General features: G+C 41.6%; 1 protein-coding gene across 1 annotated transcript in view; it reads left to right on the forward strand.

Moving 5' to 3' along the window:
- The window catches only part of ABCB1 (ATP binding cassette subfamily B member 1), a 99873-nt gene that overhangs the window by 18483 nt on the left and 62579 nt on the right, over positions 1-18811 (forward strand). Inside the window, exons 3-5 of the mRNA XM_065398464.1 lie at positions 8020-8117; positions 11681-11732; positions 15246-15393. Coding sequence (XP_065254536.1) covers positions 8020-8117; positions 11681-11732; positions 15246-15393 — 298 coding nt within the window. The remainder of the gene's footprint in view (positions 1-8019; positions 8118-11680; positions 11733-15245; positions 15394-18811) is intronic.

An 18811-nucleotide genomic window follows, 5' to 3' on the forward strand; every position in this document is an offset into this window, starting at 1 on the left:
GGTAGCTTTCTAAAAGATATGCTTTAATCCAGTGGTTCTCAAGCTTTCCAGACTACTGTACCCCTTTCAGGAGTCTGATTTGTCTTGTGTACCTCAAGTTTCACCTCACTTAAAAACCACTTGCTTACAAAATAGATATAAAAATATAAGTGTCACAACACACTATTATTGAAAAATTGCTTACTTTCTCATTTTGTCTGTATGAAATTTTAGTTTCTACAGACTTTGTTAGTGGTTTTTATGTCACCTGTTGTAAAACTAGGCAAATATCTAGATGAGTTGATGTACCCCCACGCTACATGTACCCCTTATTGAGAACCACTGCTTTAATCAAGCCTCTGGGAGAAATTCTATGGCCTGTGTGTAGAGGAGTGAGGGGGAGCATATGGTCATAGTGGTCCCTTCTGGCCTTGGAATCTATGAGTCCCCCTGTTCATCCCCTTCCTTCAAATACCATAAGAAGAACAGGATTGCCTGCATTGCCCTCAACTGCTCATAACACTTGCAGTTCTGCATTAAGATAATGACATAATCAATTCTCATCCTTCAGGTCTTCAGTTAGTTACCTGTGGGGATCAGGAAGGATTTTTTTCCCCCTCATGCACCATTGGCTTGAAGTACTCTCTTCATCCTTTCCTCTAAAAGATCAGAAATTGTCCACAGCTGCAAACAGGACAAGGGCTGGGAAGGATCAGTGCTCTTTGTAGATGCCTTGATAGTATGTTTTTCTCTCACACACAAGGTCATACTGATTGCCATATTTGGGGTTGGGAAAGGAGGGGTTCCCTTTCCTCTGTAGCATGGGGTGTGGTTTGCCTGCTAGGATCACTTGGGCATTTCTCACCTATTCAATTCTCTGCTATTGCAAGGGCCTCAGTCATGGGTGGTACTTTGGTCTTTTCTCTGCCTGTGGCACAGTTTAGTTGTCTTTGGGCTTGCTGTAGTGGTAACCGAGTGAAATTTAATGGCCTGTGATGTACAGGAGGTCAGACTAGATGATCTAATGGTACATTCCAGCCCTGAACTCTATGAAACTATGAAAGGAAAATGATCATGTCTAGTACAATAAAAAGCAGGCAGATCACACCAACTGTCTATCCTTTGTCACATAATTTGTAGTCATCATGGCACAGGTGAATTCTAAGAAGAAGAATGTCATGGATATTTATGAATTTTAACAGGGAGCTCCTCCCATGCATCCGGAGCAGCATGGCAGAGAGTACAAAAATCTTGGGAGAAAATTGGGCTAGCAACTGATGAAGGCAATTCCTACTTCTAGTATGGGCTTATTAGTCCAGAATGCCTTTGCTGAACACAGCTGTTTCACAGCAGAGGAAGGGTGACCCAGTGGTTCGGACGCTAACCTGGGCATTGGGAGAGCTCAGTTCAATTCTCTGCTCCATCACAGGCTTCCTATGTGACTTTGGGAAAGTCACAGCCTCTTTGTACCTCAGTTCCCCATCTGCAAAATGGGGATAATAGCATGTCTGTATCTCACAGTGGTCTTGTGAGGGTAAATACTATTGAAACCTTGTTATGGTTGAGTTTAAACCCCTTTGAGAGAGGTGTGAATTTATTCTTCAATTAATATACCTGTAAGCATAAGTCCAGAAGATACCGCTGTGTGTGAACCTGCCCAGGAGCTTTTGGCTGAGTCATGTTTTGTGTAGAGATGTGTGAGTGGGAAGAGAGATCACATAGAAATTGAGGACAGCCAAGAACAGAAAGTGAGGGAGCGGCAAGGGAGCCAAGCAGGAGCCTGTGAACACAGTGTAACCCTGGAAAAAGCTAGAGCATTTTTTTGGGCCTGGTAGTGGCTTGGGAGCATGGGTGGCAGGTATAAAAAGCCAGCATATAATAAGTGGAATTGGGCTTACATTTTTTAAAATGGCTTTAAATTTTGTTGAGTTGTGGGTTGCAGGTTTTTGGGCTTGTGTTTGGAGCTCAGCTTTATTTTGGGCTTTGCCATTTGCATGGGCTGGGAGTGGGCTTCCGCTGGAGGAAGTTTGTGCTTATTGTGCACCATGCAGGTTCTGGGGCAGCTGAGGAGTCAGTATATCAGTGGTTCTCAACTGATTACCCATTGTGGGCCACATATATGTGTTGCCTGGGCCGCAGGCAGGGCTGGATTAACTCTCCTGTAGGCCCGGGGCAGGGGGTTGGGCTGAACAGGGCACAGCTAAAGGCTAGAAGGAGAGGGAAAGAAGAAACCCCACTTGAACTAGCAGAGGACCTGTGAGGCTAGTCCTGGCACAACCAGATACCAACAAGGCCTTCCAAAATAGACTGGTGACGGACCAATTATATAGATGCTCAGCTGGACTTGGACTTGCAGATCAAAGTCAATGAAAGGAGACCAAAAACACTGAGAGGCTGTGGAATTTGCCACAGAACTTGAATCTTTTCTTGAAGCACTATACCAGAAGAGGAAGTAGCTGCTAGAGAGGAAGATGGAAGCTGATCACCATGAGCCCTGAAATACTAATATGTCTAATCTATCTGATGACAGAAAGGATTCTAATCTGGTTCATGACCATATTGAACAATTAGAACATATGATAGTTGTTTTTTGTAAAACAAGGGAAATTGGCAATAATGACAAAATAAAGGAAAAAGTTCAGTTAATGGCCACAAAAGAAGAATGGTTATAAATTTAAAGAAGGTCATGACAGACTGTCACAGGTGTCTACTGAAAACCTCTCTCCCAGTTTGGGAAATGAGGAAAGTGGGGGAACATGAAGCTGAAGGGGCAAAGCTTGGTGGAAACACAAGGCTCAGTCCCAGATTTTGTTTAGATCTGGGCAGTTAAACAATAATGGGAATATGGATAATAACTGTGTAATCAAGGCCAGGAAAGGTTTACAAATTTATCCTGGGGAAATTTTCTTTAAAAAAATGACCCAGGTGAGACAAATGGTTTATAGGTAAAGGGAGATTTCTTTCCCTTGAAAGGGCCAGGCAGAATTATATTGCCTGTGTTCCAAGGAGAGCAGAACTGTTCTCTCAGTATTTCTCTGCACGTCCAGGGCTTGGTTCCTGCACTATGTTCCAGGCAGCAGGACTGGCCAGCTACACAGGGGGTAGTAAGCCACTCAGCCTGGCCTGTGGCCCTGCACACACAGGAGGCACATGGAGGCACAACGCCGCTTGGCACTTCCCCTGGAGTAATGTGTTTTCACAATAACTTTTACTATGGGCTCTGCTTAAATGGTACAATCTAGCTCTTAGGCCTCATCTACACACTATTTGTATGGATTTAATTAAATTGGTTTAGAAACTGATTTAATTAATTCATGCAACCCTCCCCCCCCCCTTATTTTAGTTAAGAGTGACTTATGTTGACTTAGCTTAAGTTGATTCCTTAGGTCATGTCTACACTATACATGCCGCCACAGTTAGTATATCACGTGTGTGTGCATACTTGGCTGCTTGCATTGGCGCTGCATGTACTCATCAGAAGTGATTGTGTCAATGCAAAATGTGGTGCATCTTGAATAGGTGTCAGTGTGTGGCATAGAATCATAGAAGATTAGGGTTGGAAGAGATCTCGGGAGGTCATCTAGTCCAACCCTCTGCTCAAAGCAGGCCCAACACCAACTAAATCATCCCAGCCAGGGCTTTGTCAAGCCAGGCCTTAAAAACCTCTAAGGATGGAGATTCCATCACCTCCCTAGGTAACCCATTACAGTGCTTCACTACCCTCTTAGTGAATTAGTGTTTCCTAATATCCAACCTAGACCTCCGCCACTGCAACTTGAGACCATTGCTCCTTGTTCTGTCATCTACCACCACTGAGAACAGCTGAGCTCCATCCTCTTTGGAACCCCCCCCTTCAGGTAGTTGAAGGCTGCTATCAAATCCCCCTCACTCTTCTCTTCTGCAGACTATACAAGCCCAGTTCATGTCCCCCAGGCCCCTGACCATTTTTGTTGCCTTCCGCTGGACTCTCTCCAATTTGTCCACATCCTTTCTGTAGTAGGGGGCCCAAAACTGGATGCAATACTCCAGGTGTGGCCTCACAGTGCCGAATAGAGGGGAATATTCACTTCCCTCAATCCGCTGGCAATGCTCCTACTATGCAGCCCAATATGCCGTTAGCCTTCTTGGCAACAAGGACACACTGCTGACTCATATCCAGCTTCTCATCCACTGCAATACCCAAGTCCTTTTCTGCAGAACTGCTACTTAGCCAGTCGGTGTCCAGCCTGTAGCGGTGCATGGGATTCTTCCATCCTAAGTGCAGAACTTGTTGAAACTCATCAGATTTCTTTTGGCCCAATCCTCCAATTTGTCTAGGTCACTCTGGACCCTATCCCTACCCTCTAGTGTATCTACCTCTTCCCCCAGCTTAGTGTCATCTGTGAACTTGCTGAGAGTGCAATCCATCCCATCATCCAGATCATAAATAAAGATGTTGAACAAAACCGGCCCCAGGACCGACCCCTGGGGTACTCCACTTGATACCAGCTGCCAACTAGACATCGAGCCATTGATTACTATCCATTGAGCCCGACAACCTAGCCAGCTTTCTATCCACCTTATAGTCCATTCATCCAATCCATACTTTTTTAACTTGCTGGCAACAATACTGTGGGAGACCATATCAAAAGCTTCGCTAAAGTCAAGATATATCATGTCCACCGCTTTCCCCATATCCACAGAGCCAGTTATCTCATCATAGAAGGCGATCAGGTTGGTCAGGCATGAATTGCCCTTGGTGAATCCATGTTGACTGTTCCTGATCACCTTCCTCTCCTCCAAGTGCTTCAAAATGGTTTCCTTGAGGATCTGTTCCATAATTTTTCCAGGGACTGAGGTGAGACTGACCGGTCTGTAGTTCCCCAGGTGGTTCTTCTTCCCTTTTTTAAAGATGGGCACTATATTTGCCTTTTTCCAATCATCCAGGACCTCCCCCAATCACCACAAGTTTTCAAAGATAATGGCCAATGGCTCTGCAATCACATCAGCCAATTCCCTCAGCACCTTCCGATCCATTAGATCTGGACCCATGGACTTGTGCATGTCCAGCTTTTCTAAATAGTCCTTAACCTGTTCTTTCACCACTGAGGGCATTTCACACTGCTGACCTCCTCCCCGTACTGTGTTGCCCAGGACAGCAGTCTGGGAGCTGACCTTCTCTGTGAAGACCGAGGCAAAAAAAGCCTTGAGTACTTCAGCTTTTTCCACATTATCTGTCACTAGGTTGCCTCCCCCATTCATTAAGGGTCCCACACTTTCCCTGACATGCACTACCCTGCAGTTCAATGCCTTTTGGGAAATTTTCATAATGCATTGTGAGGCACACAGGAGTTGCACAATGGGAGCTGGAAGCAAGGTATCGAGTTCCCACCAGACAACTTTCTTCATCCATTTGTTGTACCGCTACTTCTCCTTGTACAAGTAAAACAATGAAAAGTTGATAACTTTGTTCTGCTAACTTGAGGTTGGGCCAATCGCCAACAACCCCACATTTTTTTTTTTTTGCTATGTATCTTAGAAATCTGTCCTCAAGAAATTGTCATGTCACCAGTGGTTGCAGTACTTCCTGTGGCTCTGTAAATACCAGAGGGTGTGTTTGCAACATTCATCACAATAGCGCAGAGCTCTGTGAATTCCATGCTTCTGTCAGATGGTGACAGTAAAAGGTACTATATGGGTTTGTGGGACTTTAAAAAAGTGCAAAAATTATGAGATATGGATGGCAATATGGGATGGAGAAAGTTGCATAATGACTACTTGACTCCTTGTCCCAGTCACCCTTGCACAACCTGTTTCCACTTCACAATGTCTTGTAAAAATTTCCCAGAAGGCATTGCTCAGGCCACTGGTGAATGGCACATGGGGATAACTACCCATTGAGCACTGCACTGTGCATCAACACAATCACTTGTGGTGAGTGCAGAGTTGAAAGTGGGCTGGTATGGGCTAGTACAGCATACCGGTAAGAAATGGCCTCCGGTACGGTCCCGTACAGAACCGACGTTAAAGCCCTGCCGCGCTGCCCCTTTTGCCCCCCCCCCCATTGGTGGCCCTGCTGGTAGGGTCCCAGGGCTGCCGAGGGGGAGGGGGAGGGCAAAAGGGGCAGCTGCCTGAGGCCTGGTGATTTAAAAGGGCCCGGGGCTCCCGGATGCCACTTCTGCTACTGCCACTGGAGCCCAGGCTGCGCAAGCTGGGCAGCATGGAAGGGCTGGCTGGGGGAAGCTGACCCCCAGCCTTGCCCCTTTTGCTCAAGGCCCCGCTGGAGCCAGGCCCCTGTACCAATAAGACTTTTAAGTTACTTTCACCCCCAGGTGAGTGCGTGCAGCAATAATGCAAGCAGCCAAATATGCACAATATACTAACCATGGGGCTAACTTGTGTCAACTAAAGTTTGTACTGTAGACATGGCCTTAGTCTTTTACTCTGAACATGCTAATTCAATTATATATACTGTCTTTCCAAGCTTTCAAAAATAAAAGACATTTGAAAGCATAGAATTTTAAACCTAACTGATTTTGTTAGGATTTCTTTTTAACACTCAAGTCCATATATAATATACATTAATTTTAGGAAACCTCAAGGTAAATACTTCCCTCTGAAAAAGTCCTTTCATAGTTGGGGGCTAGAGAGCCACGAATCTCCAAAGAAGTTGTAGAGCTGTTGAAGTAATAAATCAAGCCCTAAAATGAAAGCAGCCAGGATGCTATGGTTATTCAGATTATTCATTCTAGGCTTCGAAATGAGCAAATTGGAGGAGGCTATATCATGAATTAAACTAGATTAAGTGATTTAGCTGTGTGATCCAGTGTCTCACAAAGTATCTCTGCTGGACTTCCTCATTTGGACCAGACCATGCTCTGCTGATGTGTGAGTACTCAGACAAGGGAGGATATGCTCCTTAGTGCAAAAGAACTGTGCCTTCTGGTGCAAACCACCCTAATGGGGGCAGGGACGAGGTAGGGTACTAATCCTGTCTCTCCTACCTACAGTGGTTCAGGCTGTTATAGTGGGTTCACTCCCACTAAGGAGGAATTTCTCCTGGAGCATCTCTTGGAGCAGTGCTATTCTGCTCCCTCCCTAACACAGTGGGGAAGCAATCCTGAGAATTAACAGGCTAATAAAGTCCTCAGTAAATAGCAAGGATTTTCTTTAGGGTGGGATATTAGGGGATTTTTCAGAGCTGTTTACATGAATGACAGTAACCCAGTAGTTCATTCAAGACTTTGTTAAACATTCTCCTTTGGGAAGGCGGAGTTAAGAGCACACACACATTTACCTCATGGGGCTAGGCAAGGTCCAAAGGGAGTGGTAAAACCTGGCAAACACCAGCTATTGAAAGCTTTTTCATCATTACAGTTTAATCAGGATGAGTAAAGTCCAGCCCTATCATATGTCCCTAACGACAGTAGATCTGTCAATTGCTTTATAGCCTTCCAGAAAAGGAGAAGGAAAGGGTAACTAAGAACAATTCTCATGGTAAGTCAGTACATTTATTTTTATACGAGAGATATTTAACAAAATTCAACAATATGTAAAAAGAGAAAAAAATCCAAAGTAACTGCAGGCTCCTTTAAATAAACACATCATATTGCTGTTTGTTTTATAACTGATAAATTACAGAAAAAATAAATGCTTTGAAATGATAGACTCAGAAGGATTATGCAAATAGAAATGCATGTGTATACACACATAAGCAAATGTATTGATTTCCATGGGGAGTTCTGCTGAAAAACTGAAGGCAGAATATGATCCTGGTTTTAAACAAAATGTCGCCTAGATATTTATCCTGAGCTTAATAGCTGTATGTTCTCTCAGTTAAATGCTAGCTTATAATTAAATTTTCTGAGATGCTTCATTTCCTAAATAAATTAACATGGGTTCTGAAGATAAAAGAAGCTTAAAAACTGAAGGCAGAATATGATGCCAGTTTCAAATAAAATGTCATCAACATATTTGTCCTGAGCTTAATAGCTGTATGTTCTCTCAATTAAGTGCTGACTTATAACTACAGTTTTCTGTGATGCTTCATTTCCTAAATAGATTAAAGTGGGGTCTGAAAATGAAAGAATGTCTGATGCGAATGGAAGAGCTGGTGATGCTGCTGTACCAGACCAGGATTGTGAATCCAAAGGCAAATGGTAAATATTTTAATCTATTTTAAAATATTTTTAGCAAGTTAACATTTTTAAATATTTAAGTTCAGATTTTACCTTGAAATACATTTTACATTAATTACATACTTTTCCCATGTACAAAATTCTTTTGAAATCTACTATCTTTCAAATATAAATAAAATATTTAGCAGCTTATTTGGCTCCTATTGAATTCATCAGGTCAGAGAAGGTCTGTCCGACTAGCAGTCTTGGGCAAGCAACACTGACTGAGCCTTTCACTGGGGCAATGGGATAGAGACAGAAAATTCTGCCATCTTGCTCCTTGTTCTTTCCCATAAAGAGGGAAGTGGCGGTTATATCCATTATACTTCATTAAAAGGCATATCTAAAATAGTGCTAGAACTGAAGCTGGAATAGATAATGGACAGCTAAAGCACATATGCCCAAAAGTTAAGTAGGTATTATAGCTTTTTAGTAGGGGTGACTAAGGCCTGGGTCTACTCCTAAAACTTAGGTCGTCCTAGCTATGTTGCTAAAAGGTGTGAAAAATTCACACCCCTGAGAAACATAGTTAAGCAGCCTAAGCCCCAGTGTAGACACTGCTAGGTTGACAGAAGAATTCTTCTGTCAAACTAGCTACCGCCTTTTGAGGGCATGAATTTACTACAGCAATGGATAAACCCACGCTGGTAATGTAGATGTACCCCAGGGTCAAAGACAGTTTTATATACCCTGAATACCATTCCTGCTACTTCATCCATCTATCTCATATAGTACTGAACTGTGGCAGGAATGGATTCTGTGAGTTCTGTCCTCCTCCCTATTTAGAAAATTGCACAGTGCCTCAACTCATGGCTTCCCATGCCATATAACAGGATCACCAGAAGACATGAATCCTCATAAATATGTTAGAGGTAGGAGGTTGAGTACAGCCTGAAGGGAGATTCTGAGAACCAGGAGGTTTCATGGCACAAGCTGGAGAGAAGTGCTTTGTAACAGGTGAGCCTGATATGGGTGTGTGCAACTGTTACTTTGCAAAGTGCTACATAAAACCTAGGATCACCACTACCAATGTTAAAGGGGAAAAAATCAGCAGTATTTGATCTTTCATCTGGACCTTCCTGGGCATCCCTGAGCCTATAGCTTTCCTGCAAAATCCATTAAATACTTTGACTTTCTGCCTTTGCTGTCGTAACATCTAAATGAGTCTAATAGGCTTTGGCTGCAAAGTGTGGGATTTTTTTCAGCAAAATCTCTAGAGAGGTATGGGCCTTTTCTTGGATTCTTTGGTGGAGGATTCCAGAATGGATCACTGACCATACAAAGAGAAAGAATCATATCACTGGAGTTCATCTTCTTACTATTTCACACTAAGAAAGCACATTTCCTGACTACACTGGATGAAGACAGCCCCTAAAACTTTATAGTACTTTGTTGCTCTTCTTGAGTTCTGAAAATGGGTATCTAATCATTCATTAGCATTAGTACTTACTGAGTGATACATTCTAAGAAGTCAGTAACACTGAGAGAAAAAACTGTCACAATTCTGATTATATGGTAACCACAAGGTATGAGGATTGTCAGCTAAAATTTTCTCCTCCCCCACCCCCAGTTTTGTCCTTGATGGATGACTTTATAGAGACAAGGTGGGTGAGAGTAATATCTTTTATTGGACCAACTTCTGTTGGGAGAGAGAAGCTTTCGAGCCACAGAGAGCCCTTCTTCAGGTTTGGGAAAGGTACCTCATCCATCTTGTTTTTCTGATATCTGGTACCTACATGGCTACAACTACACTGCATACAACAATGGATTACTTTATACTCTGTTTACTGTTGCAAAGAAGGCAACATCTACTAACATCCCCAGTTTAATTTGTATTGGAACGTGATGTAACTCAGACACTTACTACAGCAATGGAAGGGTTTTTTCTGTCACCATAGTAAATCCACCACTCCAAGAGGCGGCAGCTAGGTTGATAGAAGAATTCTTCTGTCGACCTACTGGTGTCTAGGGGCTTAGGTCAGCTTAATTATGTCATACAGGATGTGAATTTTTTCATAACCCTGAGTGACGTAGCTAAGCCAACCTAACTTTTTAGTTTAGACCAGCCCTCAGGAAAAGACAAACTAGTACAAAGCTGTATAATGCTGGAACTATTTGTCATATTTTCAACTAGATATTAATTAGGTCTCAGTGTTCAATGGCTATATACATTTTTCTAATTTTAGAAGTATTTATTAAAGGAAAGATATGGTGAGGCTTTAATTGAGGAATGTGCCTACGACGTGTAGGTGGAGTTCATAAGCTATTGTTACTGCGTGATCTGCAAGTGTTGTTAGCTGCATTGCACAAGTATGATCATCTTTCTTTTATTTACATCTGGCCAGAAAGCTGCAACAATTTATTTTGGATATGGACCTTGGTACTGTAACTCATGATTGTATCACGTCATTATTATAACACTATAAAACTGTAATAAAACCTTATCTACACTAAGGAATTTTAGAAAAAAATTTCCTGCTGGTGCTATGATGCACCAGTGGGAGTGGTACTGTAGACAAAGCTGTAGCAGCTTTTGGTGTTTTGCCACTGTGTCAGTACAGCTTGCACAGATCTGATTGCATGATTGGGACTAAGTGTGGATTTCTCACTTTATTGCATAAAATAACTACAGCTGGAGTTTCTGGAGTGAATGACCAGTATAATGCCCCATGGACACCAGATTGTGTTGCAATAATGTTAAAAGTGAAATAACTCCAGATAAGTTACAATCATAGACTCATAGACGTCTAGGACTGGAAGGGACCACGAGAGGGAAAGTTCCCTGCAAACTGTGCACGTTTTTTCTGTGTTTGTGTCCATATACTTTTCCATTAGGTTGTACTAAATATGTGACCATCACAATAGGTTAAACTTTTCCCCTCCAACTTTTAATTTCCCCCCCCCCATAGTCTTCTCCTTTCCTTGGTAACAGATTCTACTCAACACCTTGCTTTCCTGGAAACCAGGCCTCAAATCCTGCAAACTGATCTATGCAGGAGGACCCTTACACCGACAGAGTCATACTGAAGTGAATGGGGCTCCACATAGGCATAAAGATTCTTCTGTATGGCCCCGTTTGTGGACTGAGTCTTAAACTCTTTTTTGAGCTCTACAATACTCTCACCTTTGGGTCATCTTGGAGAGACCATAATCTACATGTTTGCCAAAAGTAGGGATTCAGTAAGAAATCAAGATACATAGACTAGCCAATCTATTTCAAAAGATTACCAGGAGCTACTATTAGTGAGTTTCTGTAATCTAGCAGATTAACCAAAAATGTTAATTTCCTTTCAAATGAACTTTTGGAGAAGTACCATGTTGATGTTCTTTAATATACTTGGAGGTTTCTTAAACACATTGCGGACAATATTTCCAGAAATAAACTAAGACTAATCTGCAAATCATCTTCATTTTATGTTCTTATATCTCTTACATTCTTGTTTAATTTTGTTTAGATTTAACTGTATTACTACTTTAAATGTTAGAGTTGCAGTTAAATATTTTCTCTTTTACAATACATTAAAACAATCATTCATATTCAACAGTGAGGACGAGAAGAAGCCAAAGAAACCTAATGTGGTCAGCCCATTAACAATGGTAAGATATATGCTATATATATCTATTAAAGTTTAATAATGAACTTTAAACAATGTTTTTTAATGTTTCAAGTCTTACTGATAAGGCCTGATCTACATTTCTGGTATACCTGTGTGGATACAGTTTATACCAGCCAAACTGTGCTTTTGCCTGTATAGCATATTCCACACACATCCCTCCCCCACAAGTAAAGTAAGCTGTACTGGCAAAAGTGTAATTTTACCGGTATAACTGCATCTACCTAGGAGATTTTGCTGGCAGACCTGTGTTAGTCAGGGACCCACACCTCTTCACAGCCTGACCAAGGGTACTGGAACAATTTGTACAGTGGGGGTGCTGAGAGCTATTGAACCATACTGTAAACCCTGTATATAATGCAAATCACTTCAAGCCAGGGGATGCAGCAGCACCCCCCAGCACTCCTAGTTCCAGCGCCTATGACACCGACCAACATAGCTATGCTGACAAAAGTTTGTAGTGTAGACCTGGCCTTAAAAGTTTTACCTGCATTACTATGTCAGTTAGGGGTATTATAGGCTAGGTCTACACTACCCGCCTGAATCGGCGGGTAGAAATCGATCTCTTGGGGATCAACTTATTGCGTCTCGTCAGGACGCGACAATCGATCCCCGAATCGACGCGCTTACTCCACCAGCGGAGGTGGGAGTAAGCGCCGTCGACTGGCAGCCACGGCAGTCGATTTTGCCGCCGTCCTCACAACAGGGTAAGTCGGATCTGATACGTCGAATTCAGCTACGCTATTCGCGTAGCTGAATTTGCGTATCTTAAATCGACCCCCCCCGTAGTGAGGATGTAGCCTTACTTTACCAACAAAGTTATATCAGTAAAAACACTAGTGTGGATGCAGTTATACCAATATAAAGGTGCCTTATACTAGTATAGCTTAATTTGGTGGTTCCTGAACTACAATAAGCTATACCAGTGTAAGCATTTTAATACCAGTATAACTGTGGGGTTTTTTTGCTGCTGTAACTATACTGGTATAGTTAAAGTGGCAAAACCTTTGAGGACAGGCCTACACTAAAAACTTTTACTTGTATAGTAATGTCAGTTAGGGGTGTGATTTTTGTGATATTTCCATATCAGTAAAAGTTGTACTGTAGATGCAGTTATACTGGCATTAAAGTGCTTTTGCTGTGATAGCTTATTTCACTTGGAGAACTGGTATAAACGATACCAACAAAAGCACTTTTTTTGGCAATATAAGCTGTGTTTACAGTAGGAGGGTTTGCCAGTATAGTTATACCAGCAAACTTTTTCTAGTATACACCTGGCATAAGTATAGACAACCCCTTAATAACAGAGCGATTTTTATACTGGTGACTCCAGCCAGGATGAAATCTTTGCTTTTAACTTATTCTTTTGTGCTTAGGTATATTAGATATGTTTTGTGCATGTGGTATGTTAATGTTAATTACTACTGTTTAGACTCTAATAGGGTAACAAATGTTGGCATCCATGAACAATAGCAGAGATTCATAGGAAAGTCCACAGAGTTATTGCATTAATGTTCAATAAGTGGCTTATGAGCATCCTCAAGCAACTACAAACTTTTCTATGATCTCCCTTCTACTATGTATAAGTTGCAATATCTAGGCATTTTGTGATTAAATTAAAAACAAAAGATGAAGTATGATTTTCTCTCATTTTTGGCTTTTAGATAAAAGGACTCTTATACCCTTCTCTCTGGATTTGCTGATTTTTGTGGGTTCTTGTCAGCTCCCGTATTCAGCATAATTTTTAATTAATTATTTTAACAAGATAGCTAAATTACACTGAGAGCTCAAATACCAGAGAGAATGTTTCTCTTTATATTGCAAAATGCTGGCCAAATTTTGTCCTCAAGGTCTAATTTCAGTAGCAGTTTAAGGGCAAAATTGTCTCTATCAAGAACCACACTATTCTAAATAGGAAATATTCTGTGCAGTAGATACTACTTAATATTATTCAGTATTATTCTAGCTGCACAAAATCCCACTAGACAACTTGTTCATTTTAATTGGATGATGCATACTAATATGATATTTGCAGTCATATTAATGAATCTCTAGCTCAAGGTGCAGAATGAATAATGAGCGTGCTTCTTCACTTTGTTACACCAGTACAATTCCAGTGACTCCAGTGTTGTTACTGAAGTGGAGTGGCATGGAGAATCAGACCTAGTGCTCTTCTTACATGTAGAGCCTGACCCAAAGTTGAGTGAAGTAAACGTGCTTTTGATAATGCCTATAATACATCAGGAAACACTTTTTTTCTTAGCGGCACACTGAAATTTGTATTGCAAGTATCTCATGAGGACTTCATATAGTAAAATTAGTAAGGGATGCTCTATACATAGTTTATTATTGCTATCATTATATTGATTTAGAAACTGGTGTAGCTCAAGTGCTACAACCCCCTAGCATGGACACAGTTATACCAGTATAAGTTATACCAGTATAAGCAGGGCCCTACCAAATTCACGGCCATGAAAAACACATCATGGACCATGAAATCTGATCTCCCCCCAGTGAAATCTAGTGTTTTGGGTGCTTTTACCCTATACTATACAGATTTCACGGGAGGAGACCAGTGTTTCTCAAATTGGGGGTCCTGACACAAGGTCCTGACACAAAAGACGGTTTGGGGTCACAAGGTTATTTTAGGGGGGTCGCGGTATTGCCACCCTTACGTCTGCGCTGCCTTCAGAGCTGGGTGGCTGGAGAGTGGCAGCTGTTGGTTGGGCACCCAGCTCTGAAGGCAGCGTCCCGCCAACAGCAGTGCAAAAGTAAGGGTGGCAATACTGTACCATGCCACCCTTACTTCTGTGCTGCTGCCTTCAGAGCCGGGCAGCTGGAGAGTGGCGGCTGCTGACTGGGGGCCCAGCTCTGCAGGCAGCAGCAGTGCAGAAGTAAGGGTGGCAATACCATACGATGCCATCCTTATGTCTGCGCTGCTGCTGGTGGCGTCTCTGCCTTCAGAGCTGGGATCCTGACCAGCAGCCGCCACTCTCCAACTGCCCACCTCTGAAGGCAGCACCACCGCCAGCAGCAGCAGCCAGAAGCAAGAGTAACAGTACCACAACCCCCCCTACAATAACCTTGTGACCCCCTCCCCACAACTTCTTTTAGGGTCAGGACCCCTACAATTAAAACACTGTGACATTTCCGATTTAAATAGCTTAAATCATGAAATTTATGATTTTTAAAATCCTATGATCATGAAATTGACCAAAATGGACTGTGAATTTGGTAGGGCCCTAAGTATAAAGATGCTTATATCAGTATGGCTTATTTCTATAACTTTAAATTATTTTTGTCAATTTAAATTTTAATCCGATAGAGTGGAATGTTATAAAAACTGTGCGTATACAAGACTTAAGCTTTTGTGACTTTTTGTTATCTTAACTGTGCATCCCTAATGTTGTGCTAGCCCTTTTTAATGCATGAAATTAGAGAAGTTTTCAGCAATGAAGGTGTTCCCATTTTCACATGAAGGTGTTCCCATTTTCAGTTTCGGTACTCTGATTGGTTGGATAAATTACTAATGGTGCTTGGCTCTGCCATGGCAATCCTTCATGGTGCATCTCTCCCAATCATGATGATAATCTTTGGAGATATGACAGATAGCTTTGTTAATCCAGGAAACATATCTAATCCAGGTAAGAACTGTCCTCATTTTTAATTGGTGACATTAGAATACAGCTTGTATGGAGAGAATAATTGTCTGCATTACAATAAAAACAGGAAGGAATGGCAGCTTATCCTCTGGATAATGAATCCAATGGAGTCAGTTTGCTCCTAATGGCTGAGCCAAATTAATCTGTGGCCCATTTATTACAGAGGAGATATACCAGAGGTTAATTTTGTCCCCTGTTTCCAGGCCTTCCTAAAATATTAAAAGCACCCATTAACTGTTATACTGATTTCTGCAGAGCTGGTACTTCTTTTGAAATGTCACAGAAATGGAAATGTCCTGTGACACTGAATGTGGAGTTGAGGGAAGAAAAAGGGGATGAATGTGAAATTGTGAGATGAGGTATATGAAAAAGAGAACAGGCAAAATACATATACAATATCTCAAAAATAAGAGGCAGTTTGAAAGTCACAATAATTACAGAGATATTAATAAATAAATGATTAAATCATGTATTAGTCTTACCCAGTAACGGCAACCCAGGTAAGCATGATACTCGTAATGCTATTTATTTATTAAATATAAATATGTTAATATTGAAATATAAATTTTCATGCAGTTACAGACAAACAAAAGGACAGAGTCCCTGCCCCAAAGACTTTACAATGTGAGGTTCAATTCTCCAGGCATGAGCGCCTATCACTTTCCTTTGAGGGACAAAGAAAATCTTAGTCCCTAATATCTTTGTTAGAAAAAGAAGCACTCTGGTTTAAATATGTGGGTTTTTTTCCCCCCGGAACAAAATTAATTGATTACAGAGAACACACTTTCAGTGCACTTAAATACGAAGTGCTGAGACTGAAGTCCATTCATGTTCACATAATGAGAAAGGTTTTCAGGAAATAAAAGAAGAGGATCCTTCTCTCCTATAATTATTGTACCTCTTATGAGAACAGAAAAATGCCTTTTATATTGGTCTAAGGGAGAAAACTTGACATATGCTTGGTTTTTTTTTTCCATCGATCTCTTCTATGTCCTCTTTTCGTTCTGATCAGAGTCCTGTAGACGATTCAGCTAAAAACATCTAATCTCCTCCTGCTAGCCCCAGTTAGATCTTATCAATTTACTTTGAATCCCTTTTCAGTCTTTCTGGAAATCTTCACTTATTTCACCTAGCCTTCACTAGGGGGTGACTAGACTACTGACTTTACCTGCACTTAGAATTTCCTAAACTTCTCCAAAGACTTATGTTCTCTCTCTCATTATTTGTTTAGAACTATTCTTCTGCCTTTACAGGCAGATAGTTAAGTCACAGAGGGTTGGATGCTCTTACACTGAAGTGTAAGAGGTGGCTTATAAAATCTGTGGGACTAGACCTTGGGATGGCTGACAGCCCCCCATTGCTACAGAGAGGGCATACAAAGCCAAAACCAGGGAGCACTGGGGAGATTAGGCCCTACAGGAAGTACTGCACAAAGGATCAAGACTGACAGTACCCTGCGGCCCTCTGATTGGCCAAGTACACTATTTAACCTTAGAGTGTGACCTAAGAAGTTGTTTAGTCCAGGGCCGGCTCCAGCTTTTTTGCCACCCCAAGCGGCCAAGAGAAAAGAAAAAAAAGAAAAACCCGATTGAGCTGCCACCGAAGTGCCGCCGAAGAGGAAGAGAGGGACCGAAGGACCCGCCGCCGAATTGCTGCTGAAGACCCGGACGTGCTGCCCCAATAACGGACGGACTGCCGCCCCTTTCTGTTGGCTGCCCCAGGCACCTGCTTCCTTCGCTGGTGCCTGGAGCCAGCCCTGGTTTAGGCAATCACACAGATTTCTAGTCTGCTGTGACTCCTGACCACACTTGCTTTCAATCCTCCAGTCTCTAACCCAGCCTGACTCTGACTCTTGCCTCCTGATTCTAGCCTGGTATTATCTCTGGTCTCCAACCCCAGCCTGACTCTTGCCCATTGACCTTGGCGCTGGTGCTTACAGTGATCCCCACTCACTGACTACTGTCTTGTGGCCATTGTTGACGTATGGAAACCAGCCAGCTATGACTGCTTTGCCAGACTACCTATGCCCCAGACCCTTACATGGTTTCACTATTGCTGATGCAGAGAGATGTAAAATTATGCATCCTTGCACTAGCTGCACCCTGAGGGATATTAATATTGAGGTGTTACTATTTCTGACTTCCCTCAGGATTTCTATTTAGAGGGGTGTAAAACATTAGTTTATAACCCATCCACGGAGGATGCTGAGGGGATGAAGTGAATCAATTTGCTCTTTGGTAGATCTGGTCATGCCTTTCCTCAGCCAGTATCACTCTTATTTTTTAACCTGTGCTGGCCTGCTAGAGCTTCTCTGGTACAACAGTGACAATAGTCACTTTGTGCAGTTGCAGTTTCATTTCCTGATAGGCTTTACGCTGCTGAAGCCATGCAGTTTAAAAATAACATGAGAAAGTGTATGATGGAGACATATGATATCTGCTCACTAACTTTGTTCCTTTCCTCTTCTAGCATCTTGTCTTGAAGTTGTGCAATAGCAGACTTCTCCAGTCACACTCAAAACACCCATGTTGAAGCCTATATTACACTTCGTGTTCTTGAGTACTTAATGAGTTCATGCATTCATTGTCGATCATTTTCCAAAACATGCTCCTTTGCTTTCCTCACAAGCATCATCCCACACGCTATATCCAGAATGAAAGGAAATGCTTCATGTTACCGGGGAAAAGATTAAAAGATTTACATTTCTTGTGTATATGTCAGAGCTTCAAACCATTATATCTCTTTCTCAGTAGATGCTTTCCACCTTTTAATTAATTATTGTGGAAAACAAGTCTTGAACAGTCTTTTTTATTTGGAATCTTGTGCCGTAAAGTACGCATGCACAATTCATGATGTTTAAGATATAAATTTAACAAAGTAAGCACATTGACAATGCTTATTTAATAATTATAATAATAATAAAGGCTGCAATAGAACTAATTTCAATAATAATTGTAATATTTTTTGCTTTTCATTGCACTAAGCATCTCAAAGTGCTTTATATATGTTAATTAATAAAGGCTTATACAACACTCTTACAGGTAGGAGTTGGAAATAATATTATCCCCCTACTGGAAATGGGGAAAGTGAGGCAAAGTCATGTTAAGCTAAGGTTACCAAGCAAATCAGTGATGAAGCCAAGAGAATGGTTCAGATCACTTGCTTCTCACCAGTGTGCTTTAGCAACTACACTTCTTTCATATCCTTAATTAACAATAATTAGTTCAATAAAAACGTAGTCACCTAACAAACCAGACAATGGCTTTAACTACCATCACTATGCTCTCACATAGACTGAAGGTTCTACACTCATAAAACTAATGACAACATATGGACCTACATTTGTAAGGTGATTAAAGGTACTTCTTGATCTATATAAATACAATGTATTGATAATACT

Source organism: Emys orbicularis, chromosome 2 (genome assembly GCF_028017835.1).
Source record: "Emys orbicularis isolate rEmyOrb1 chromosome 2, rEmyOrb1.hap1, whole genome shotgun sequence".
Classification (NCBI taxonomy): Eukaryota; Metazoa; Chordata; order Testudines; family Emydidae; genus Emys; species Emys orbicularis.